Here is a 10,426-nt window from a genome sequence, read left to right as displayed (position 1 = left end):
AGACCAGATTTTATCAAATTTCCTCTAGCTGTTCTTCAGATAATCTTCACCCGTCAAGCGATTCGAACCCACTACGCTAAAGCTGTTCGCCGAATCCCTTGACCTCACGAGTCGTTACTAGCTGACCAGAATCCGGTTGTACCAATCACAGCGCTTGTTACAAACGATATTACACTGTAAAAACTAAGAACGTATCTTGAACACTACTTAGAACATTTTCAGTTGAGTAGAGTTTTGGAACACTTAAATCATGGAACACTTGTGGGAACATTACGAGAACTCCTTTTGGGAACATACTCTTAGAACTCTGGAACACCAGTGGGAACACTGCAAGAACACCTTTTGGGAACACACTTGTAGAACTCCGGAACACCTGAGGGAACATTGCAAAACTCAACACATTCCCGGCAGAAAAACCAAAAAGATGAGATTAATCTTGAAATCCAAAATTTTATTATTTTGAATTAAAATTGTCAAAAAGGAAGTATCAAAATTCTTAACCAATGTATTTGGCCACAATAAGCGTAAATCAAATACATACACGCTCTTTTTAAGAGAATGCTGCCTTTTAATAGCTGCATTAGCACATGTCATTCACATGGTAAAATATATATCTGACTATCTCAGTCAGCATCACTAAAAAACATAATAAAATGTATCTGGTTTCTTTGTGCACAAACTCCATTGAATCAAAATCCTTAACCAATGTATTTGGCCACAATAAGCGTAAATCAAATACATACACGCTCTTTTTAAGAGAATGCTGCCTTTTAATAGCTGCATTAGTACATGTCATTCACATGGTAAAATATATATCTGACCATCTCAGTCTGCATCACTAAAAAACATAATATAATATATCTGAACAGTTCAGCCTTAAGCGTGAAATAAAAACACAATCAAAGAAGAGCATATATAGTTCAAGCAAATTCAAAATTCTGCCGATTTTCCAGGTTTATTTCTTTTCTGAATGCGCATTTTCTAGTTCATCTAAATGATAATATCTTCACTCATCCAAGCCAAAGTGGCTAACTTTTCAATCATTGATTCATATCTTTGAGAAAAATCACTTAGAAAATCCCTTACATATCCCCTGAAATGAAATTCCTAACAGTTACCGCCTATACAGAAATGTAGTTTTATAGCATACAGTTTTAGTGAAAAATTATTATTGAAGATGAAATTTGACCCTGAAATTAAAGATCGCCTAAGTGGAGCAAATGTTGTGGCCTTTTAAAGTGAGTAGGGTCAGGATGAATGAATTAATGAATGCCTCGTAGAATCACACTGACCCTTCTCACTTTAAAAGGCCACAAAATCTGCTCCACCAAACTGATCTTTTAAATCTCACTGTCAGATTTCAATTCTAATATTGTATTTTTACTCAAACTACTCATTAGTTTACCAAGGCTGGATTTTCCAGGAATTCAACTACATGTATTATTTAACTACATGTAAAATGGCTGAATAATTTGGCCGTTCTATTGCCTTTACGACAATTTTCTTGAAATAGAACTGCCTGAAAGAATGATAGGGACTCCTTGAAAGGTCTCGGATAGTTCAGGTCAAAAATGTAGTACAATACCAGTGTTGCCAGTAATGCTAACTTGATTCCGGATAGATCTTTGTAGGTGGTACAATCGATAAGCACTGTTCCGATAGAAAGAAAATATTGCGCATACGATACCCCATCACCAACCACAACAATACTTGGGAATGCTGAATTTTCTGAATTGCTGGTCTTTCCAAAGTCCACTTCCTAAAAATACCAATACTGTAACCATAAAAACATTGTATGAGATTTTGACTATCCTTAAATTCAAGTCAGAGAAATGTTTTAAATACCAGAAATATTTTAAGTACCAGATATTTTCATAATTAGCTCAAGCTTAGGCAAATGAACTTACGTCAACAACGGAAATTATACAACGTGAATAATTGTAGCTTGTTTCCTTGTGTACAAACTCAATCAAAGCAATCTGATGCTGATCCTCCTAGAATGATAAATACGTAGGTTTAGAATACATATACTGTATAGGCGCGTTTAGACGACATTATTAAGATGGGTCTAAATTAGGACAGAACTAAATCTGTGTGTGTGCCGTGGAGAGAAACTGGTACTAGGAGCCGGTCTAAATCGTACTCTGCAATATCAATTCAATTGTATCGTCAGCAATTACTTATCAAGCCTATTAATATAGTTTTAAGATTTCATATAATTTCTTTACTACCTAAAATTAATGTGTACGCTAACGGATTATTATTTATCTTAAAATCTCAGCGTATGTTGATAGTTGAATAGATATCCCTATAAATTGTTCTGGAAAATACCTAGAATCTATTATAGGTTGATGTGTCCAGATATATGGTACACTGCGTCAAAATTGTTCAAATAAAAAACTGCCAGGGAATCATAAATCTATGATCATTTACATAAATTTTGGGGTAAAATACTCATGGCGACATCCTGTGGGCCCAGTGCGGACCGATTTAGACCGGTCTAACTAGTTGTCGTGTGAACGCAGCTATATAGATTTAGCCATGTGTTGAAACATGGACAAAATGTTGAAGCTTACAGATGAAAATAGCAGGATTACATTATCCAAGCAGAACTCTTCAAAGTGTACTTCGTAATTTAAAAAATCAACATCAATCGGGCTAGGCGACTTACGCTAATATCTCCATTCATCATAGCCAAAGTGGCTAACTTTTCTAACATTGATTCATATCTCTGAGAAAAATTATGTAGAAAGTCCCTTGCATATCCCATCAAATGAAATTCCTCGAAAATCTAAAAATATCCAAAACAAACTTTACAACCAAATAAATCTTATTTGATGTGGAAATTTCAAAATCAAAGATATTTGCACTCACATAATCTAAATGTTGAAAAAATTTATACTTTTGCATGAAGAAAAGTATATCGCCTGAATTTCTTATTTCCTGTCGACGCTGCGCTAGTGTGGCCTTCATCAGTTTGAATATCTTTGGTCGGTCCAACAATCGCTTTTCTCCTAACATAGCAAGGTCAGCTTGGTCTAAGAGATTAAAGAAAAGAGGCATCTGAACTCAATTCACATTAATACATTTCATATACTTTGGAATCATTCTTACCACTATTTGAGACTTCAGAAGGACTCAGGTCTTCAGCTAAAACACCAACGGGCGACGGAGACTCCTGACTCAAAGCACCGCAAACTAAAAGAGACTCGTCTGTTTTAATATCATACCATAATCTGAATAGAATTTCGTCAATCATATATACAACTAAACCATTATTTCAGATAACTACCCGACGCTTTAACAGCTTCGCAAGAACTCCAGTCTTCGTTTAAAAAACCAACAGGTGACGGAGACTTCTGACTCAAACCACGGCAAGCTAAAAGAGACTCATCTAATTAGATGCGGTAATTGGATTGGAATTTTATCAGGAACAACAACGAACTATTCATTTTATAACTACCTGATGCTTTAACAGCTTCGCAAGAACTCCAGCCTTCGTTTAAAAAACCAACAGGTGACGGAGACTCCCGACTCAAACCACAACGACCTAAAAGAGACACATCTAATTAGATGCGGTAATTTGATTGGAATTTTATCAGGAACAACAACGAACTATTCATTTTATAAATACCTGACGATTTAAGAGCTTCGCAAGAACTCCAGTCTTCGTTTAAAAAAACAATAGGTGACCGAGACTCCCGACTCAAACCACAACGACCTAAAAGAGACTCATCTAATTAGATGCGGTAATTTGATTGGAATTTTATCAGGAACAACAACGAACTATTCATTTTATAACTACCTGATGCTTTAACAGCTTCGCAAGAACTCCAGCCTTCGTTTAAAAAACCAACAGGTGACGGAGACTCCCGACTCAAACCACAACGACCTAAAAGAGACTCATCTAATTAGATGCGGTAATTTGATTGGAATTTTATCAGGAACAACAACGAACTATTCATTTTATAAATACCTGACGCTTTAACAGCTGTGAAAGAACTCCGGTCTTCGTCTAAACCACCAACAGGCGACGACGGAGACTCCCGACTCAAACCACGGCAAGCTAAAACAGATTCATCTGTTTTAATATCATACCATATTTCATTAATAATACATACATGTACGACTAAACTATTATTTCATAAAATTACCTGAAACCTTAACTGCCTTCCTGTAACTACTGCTAGCTGACGTATTATCTCTCTTCTTTCTGTAGTGCCGAATGTGTCTCACTTTCATACTTAACGATTTCTTAAAAGCCACCTTAATCAAACAAAATCTAAGCACAATAGGACAGGTGCTAAGAAGACCTAGTTTGGTCATATGATAGACCCTTCTATTTCACATTCTCATATGAAATATGAAAGATCTACATGGAATATTATATCAGGTAATATCAAAATTGTGCATTTTCAGAAACCAAGATGGTCACCAGGCGGCCATATTGGATGATATGATGACCTTGTTTGGTCATATGATAGACCATTTCATTTCACATTTCAGAAACCAAGATGGCCGCCAATCAGCCATCTTGGATCCAATTAATACAAATATAAAACTCCTCCGAGATGTTTTGGTCATACACAATATATGTGAATTTAAAGCCGATTGGCCAAAAACTGTGGTCTGTAGAGCGTTCACAAGAAATATGACACACGCACGCCAGACCACACTAAGACCCAGGGCCGGTTGCATAGTCACGGCTTAGACTTAAGACCAACTAAGTTCTATAGCCAATCTAACAACCTAAGATCACTTCTAAAATTTAAGACAACTTTTGGACTTAAATCAAAACTGTGCAACCAACCACAGGGACTAACCGAATGGCCTTCGGCCAAGTGGGCTAAAAATTATAACATATATACCGGTATTTAGTCTTTTTCCTTAAAAACATTTCAGGATTTTGCTTCGATGAATCCAACTTGAGATATGAACTATCACTTTTCATTGAAATTCCAAGTTTTAGATTAATATGCAAATAGTTAAAGGTTATAATATAATATAATGTAATTATAATATCATATAATGATTACTTACCCAAGGCTTTGTAACTTTACCAGCTGAGATTCTGGCCAAATTGGGATATCTTTTTATGAGTTCTTGGCATGCCTCTGTATATTGTCTTGATGTCGAGATTCCCTCGGGTCTCTTGAGTAAACCGTATGCCATTTGAGTCACACATTCATCCCAAACGGCGGCAGCAGCTGATGCAGAGGCTGATAGCTTATCCACCACATCAGCGCTTAGTTTTGGTAATTCCTTTAAATATTGGATTTTACAGGCTTGCTACATGACCAATTCTAAATTTGAGGGTTATTCGAGGGATTTGAGGGGCTGTAGGAACCCTGTTATAATTGATAGTATATAAAAGATATACTCACAATTGATGCCGATTCCTCCGAATCAATGAAATCAGACCTTTCTGAGCTGATGTCAGTATCAGTTGACGAAGATAAATCAGGTTGAAGAGTACTCTTATGGACGTCTAATAAAAGTTATAATTGAATTATAATTAGTTAAAACAACTACGATAATTTGATGATTCACCATTTCTAAGAATATATACGCCTATATACTCACCATAATTGATCAGAGTTTCACCAGACTTTAATATGAGGAGAGTCGTATCAGTTTGTGAAATCACCTCAAACACCTCTTCGTCGAAGATCTCAGTTCCATCGCTGGTGTACACTGACGGTGGATCATCTTCACTTGAAGATAACCATTTCGTAGCTAAACAACCAAAAATATTGTTATACAAGATTAAATAAACCAGTATATTTACATGAACTTGAACTTGAACTACATAATACCAAATATCGACTTACATACCTTTATCTTTTAACATTTTTAGTGATGACGCGATCAAGAAAACTTTGTTTCCTGCTGAATTTATGCACCGATGAAGTGTGGTTTTGTTGTCGACCGAACACATATTTTAATAAAGCTGACACTGTCAGTGTGAGATTGAAAACCTTGCTTTTTCAAACGGACAGTTTACCTAAGCAATAAGAAATATTTCCACAAAAATTCTAGCATTAAAGGAGTAGTCAGATAGTTGGATATACATGGAACCTCGTTATAACATCAGATATAACGATTTATCGGTTATTACAAACTGTTCAAAATGGGATAATTTGACCTCCTATAATTTTTCATACTGGATTCAAAATATATCAGTTATAATGAACATATTTTCTGGTCTCATGAAGTAACGAGGTTCCACTGTAGTTTCTGACAGACACACCACATCCAGTGACCTAGCCTTCTATAAAATCTATAAAAACAACAGCAGTTTACAACATTACGAGAGGACTATAGCAAAGTAAAACATATCTCTTATAACCAAAGCATTTTTGGGGCAGTACCCAAGGGAATTGGAGATCCTGAACAGACAAGATCTTATTTCTACTACAAGAGTGATCCTCTCGAAGCTCATAAGCATTGAGAGTGTAATCATACCTCTCGACTAAAAACCTATCAAGTAGCAAGTATTTCTCTTCCTGAACAACTACAATCTTAGTAATCTTACAAAATACGGGATATTCATCTTCATCGAATTCTAAAAGGAGAATGTTGTCAGGCATGTAAATATGACCATGTACGACGATCTTTGGGCTTATCATCAAAGGACCTATCTGCAATCTATGTGTTTCACGTACTAAATATGTCATTATATCATTGAAATGGTCTTCGTCTTCATGCATTATGTGCCCAAATTTTATGTCATCTTCGTCATTTAAGAAACACATGGATCTTTGCCCATCCGTCCCGAGTTGCTGAAGACAAAGCCACTGCTGGTGCTTTGTCGCAATAACTAGAGCAATATTCTTAAAATTGTTCCATTTCATCTTTTTGAAAAAACCATGTTTCCCTTCGAAGCGCATACACCAATGTGTGCGCAGAGGACCATATTTTCGCATCTGATCCCCCAAATGTACCATATAGTGCAATTTGGGCGTATAGCTCTCATCGGGATAAATCTCTACGAATTTTCTGTTGTGTACTGCAACCAATATATCTATAAATGCAATAGTTTCATCAGATATAATAGGGGATAAACTCAGAATAGTTATCTTTTGAAGACGTATCCAGTTACTCCAATACTCATCTCTATCATCTAGTATGTTCATAGCGTTCAAAATGAATGGCAAATGATACATTAATATCCGCATAGATTCAGACGTTTGATTTAGTTTTCCATTACCAAAAAGAGTTTTTCTATCTATGGGTTGAGGTCTATCTTTCATTTCAAGTTCAGAATAGCTGTAATTTGCTATGCAGTTGTTTAGAACACTAACATTCATGTTTTTATCAGATACCATATGTCGAAGACATAATTTGGTCTCATAATTGCAAATTCCTTCCAGTAGTACATGCATGACATCCATAGGAAAACACTTCGTTATCTGGAAATCATTGATACCTTGCAACACAGAATCATTATTTATCCCATACTCACTACTCATTAGAAGCCTATCAGCCCTACTAAGTTCTTTCAGGTAATTACACCTCTCTCTATGTTCAACTTCTTCTCGCATCATGCAGTCAGAGGGACAGAATATAGCATTCATGTCATTCTTATGAATATCACAAAGTCTGCAAGGCTTGCTGGCTCCACCAACCCCTTCTTTAAAGCCAGCAATTTCATTTGCTGCAGGCGTATCTCCAGTGAATGCCAATAAAGTCCCATTAGTACGATATATGCCGGAGGGTAAGATGAATGTGTACCCATCATAGAGAGTGTTTAGATCATCAACAAAATTTTTAAGAAGCTTTTGAAGCCTGTCCCTGTGACCAACAATATACTTTCTCAGTGTAACAGCTACAAGATGAATTACTGGCAATTTTGATCGTAATTCAGGTGGAATGTTGCATACAACTACATAGAATATGATTATTTTATGCAATTTGGCATGAGTTCCAATCGGATTGGCTAGCTCGAAATCATCACAGTATGCAAGAAGGCAAAGTGCATTCGGGTTTTTTTTGAACAGAGGATGGTTTTTGAAATAAGTACCATCGCACATGTCTCGCATGTATTGATCTTCACTAGCATGACTTATATTGGCACAATTCTTTACTTGAGGTATACTCAAAATTGATTTAAGAGTTTCTAATAATGGTATAAAATAGCCAAGAGCAGGGACTTTCTTGAAAATATATCTACCTTTAACCTTGACCTTTTTGAAATAATGACCTAACACTATTTCCACAGGTTCAACCAAAGAGAAATTATCTCTAAAGAACTTGTTCTGCATATAAGTACTTTGAAGCCCAGCAAATACATCCTGTTTTTCAGCAAAGTAATGAGTAATCAAATTCTTTTGTTCTTCATTCAGTCCAGGAACTAATCTAAGAATATTATCACGAGTACACTCAGAAACAATTTCAGTAAACTGGCTGACTGTTTCAAGCATCTCACAGGTTGCTCTTGCACTTATTTTATGGCCAGCTCTCATTTTTAGAATGAATTGCCCAGCACTCATTTTCAGTTGGTCAACTGCTGCAACATTGAGTTCATTTTGATTTTGTTGAATATCATGTTCCACCAGGCCTAAGTCAGGTCTAGGATCATCATTTAGGCCTATTTGGAGATTTTGCGGTTCTGGTAGGTCTATGTCATCGGGTTCATGGTCAACTTCTTCCCTATGGGCATGGTGGCGTTTAAAATGACTACGATATGAAAAATAATTATGATAGGTGGCACCACAGGCATCACACGTTATTTTGAAATGTGGATCATTTCTATGTTTTCTTAAGATGTGATTTTTAAAATCATCATTGCTTATTGAAAAAAAGTTACATAAGTTACAAGTATAGACCATACTTACTCTCTACTGTACTGATTCTACAACGATAATGTTGTATTTATGACTTGATATTCGATCAAATAATAGGCACAAATATTCTGGATCAGGTTGCACTGTCCTATGTTAAAAAAGCATATGGTAAAGTGGCTATCAATCACTTCATCGCTGACGTCAAAATTCAAATAAGAGCAAATTTCCAGTATGCGCGTAAAACTAGTAATATCTTGGAATGCAATATATCGTTGCATGGGCATGGCTGAACGGCAAAGAAACTGAAAAGAAAAATAACACAGTTTCAGTATATCATCATGCCAATAAAATGCACCGCAGCTTTTATCTTTTTATTTAGGCCTACAGAGATGTAAACTATCATACCCGTAAAGGCCTCGAATTATAATTTCTTAAGGCAATGAATGTGGAATTTTGGCGACTGTTCGTTTTTAGCAGACAGCTTAAGCTCAACGACCTTGAGAAAAGTCAAATCAATCAAATTCACTTTCTTGAGCGAGATTGTAGCTTTAGTTCATAGGTTCGATCCCTGCCCTGATTAACAGCGCGGAGTCACCGAGGAAAATATTTTTTGGTATAAAACTTTAATTCACAAGGCAGCGGCCGCTAATAATTGTCTGAAAAAATGTGGCTTCACTTAGCTCGCAGTTATGGTGGAGGCCTCCGCCAAAAGATTTTCTGCCGCATTCATTCATTGCATTTATGGCGCATCGTGGCGCGTATTAGGCCTACGCCGGCTGTGAAATGCACTGTTTGTTTAGGCCTACATGATCTGACATAATTACTTCCAATGAATGCCGATTAATATTATAAGATCAAGAATACAAAAGCTTACTAAAGATGATTCTCCACAGTCAGCGAGGTGCAGTGAAGCGTGCTAGAACGCTTTGAAAAGTCACGTACGCTCTAGTGGAGTGATCGGTGTGTTCTTGCCGTTCCATAGCCGTTCTCAGCGTTCATCAGAACGAGCTTTTGCACTTAAATCAGCTTAGAACACTCGATGATGTTCCAAATTCATTAAAAAGTGTTCGGGAACACCTTATTTCAGTGTTCTCAGTATGTTCACTGCGTTCTTAGTTTTTACAGTGTAGGCTTCTGTTGGAATTACTGATAAATGGACCAATCAGCGAACAAGGAAGTATTTCGCAAGTCGATATATGACGTCATGCGCAACAGCGCCAGTAATGAAATCACGCGTCGTGAAGCCAGGGGGCTGGTGGAAGCGAGTTTGGGAGTGATACCGGACCCCTGGCAAGCGAGGATGTCTTCAGATAGGCCTACCCTTTGACTTAATGTTTTATTTTTCAGAATTCTTTTATTTTCTTGCAGCCATAAAAAGTATTTCCTCTACCGTTATCCAGGCCTGACATTTATCTAGGTCTATCCTGTTTTACACCTTACAAGTTCGACAAGGACATTTCATATTGTTTTTTCTGTAAACAACTGCAGCTGTATTTATAGTGAATTATTCCACTGAATGATTCTATACTTGAAGGGTAAGTAGTGATTATTTGAAATACTTAATGAATTCATGTGATATAGGCCTAATTCTAAATATCGTTTATTGTTCGCTGTTTAATGACGTTTGATTTTTATAGACA

The 10,426-nt window shown here is 36.5% G+C and overlaps 1 protein-coding gene and 1 long non-coding RNA gene across 4 annotated transcripts; both read right to left on the bottom strand.

Annotated features, from left to right (window-relative positions):
* Positions 1-466: 466 nt before the first annotated feature.
* LOC141900456 (uncharacterized) lies at positions 467-8,318 on the bottom strand. 3 transcript variants are annotated; one of them, XM_074787376.1, is made up of 16 exons: positions 8,174-8,318; positions 5,836-6,004; positions 5,584-5,736; positions 5,385-5,488; positions 5,041-5,262; positions 4,155-4,266; positions 3,977-4,066; positions 3,806-3,892; positions 3,635-3,721; positions 3,464-3,550; positions 3,293-3,379; positions 3,115-3,213; positions 2,875-3,038; positions 2,672-2,791; positions 1,908-1,994; positions 467-1,759 (listed from the first exon to the last, which is right to left on the bottom strand). In XM_074787376.1, exons 2-16 carry the CDS (start codon positions 5,936-5,938, stop codon positions 1,445-1,447), a joined length of 1,917 nt encoding a protein of 638 aa, XP_074643477.1. In that variant the 5' UTR covers positions 5,939-6,004; positions 8,174-8,318; the 3' UTR covers positions 467-1,444. The 3 variants fall into 3 exon arrangements, with proteins under 3 accessions (XP_074643477.1, XP_074643479.1, XP_074643480.1); XM_074787378.1 differs by lacking the exon at positions 8,174-8,318 and having other exon boundaries at positions 3,115-3,198; positions 5,836-8,163; XM_074787379.1 differs by lacking the exon at positions 8,174-8,318 and having other exon boundaries at positions 1,674-1,774; positions 5,836-8,163.
* Positions 8,319-8,326: 8 nt separating this feature from the next.
* Positions 8,327-9,895, bottom strand: LOC141900457 (uncharacterized). Its single transcript, XR_012618695.1, has 3 exons — positions 9,661-9,895; positions 8,838-9,088; positions 8,327-8,358 (listed from the first exon to the last, which is right to left on the bottom strand). It is a non-coding gene; the product is annotated as an uncharacterized LOC141900457 (long non-coding RNA).
* Positions 9,896-10,426: the final 531 nt, after the last annotated feature.

The sequence above is a fragment of the Tubulanus polymorphus genome, chromosome 2 (assembly GCF_964204645.1).
Source record: "Tubulanus polymorphus chromosome 2, tnTubPoly1.2, whole genome shotgun sequence".
Taxonomy (NCBI): domain Eukaryota; kingdom Metazoa; phylum Nemertea; class Palaeonemertea; order Tubulaniformes; family Tubulanidae; genus Tubulanus; species Tubulanus polymorphus.
This window is presented reverse-complemented; position numbering and strand designations above follow the sequence as displayed.

Coding starts and splice junctions, on each gene's coding strand:
- LOC141900456 (XM_074787376.1), bottom strand. CDS start 5,938: ATGTGTTCGGTCGACAACAAAACCACACTTCATCGGTGCATAAATTCA. Junction 4,067..4,154: donor GAAGGCAGTTAAGGTTTCAG/GTAATTTTATGA, acceptor AATCTGTTTTAG/CTTGCCGTGGTTTGAGTCGG. Junction 3,722..3,805: donor CGAAGCTGTTAAAGCATCAG/GTAGTTATAAAA, acceptor AGTCTCTTTTAG/GTCGTTGTGGTTTGAGTCGG.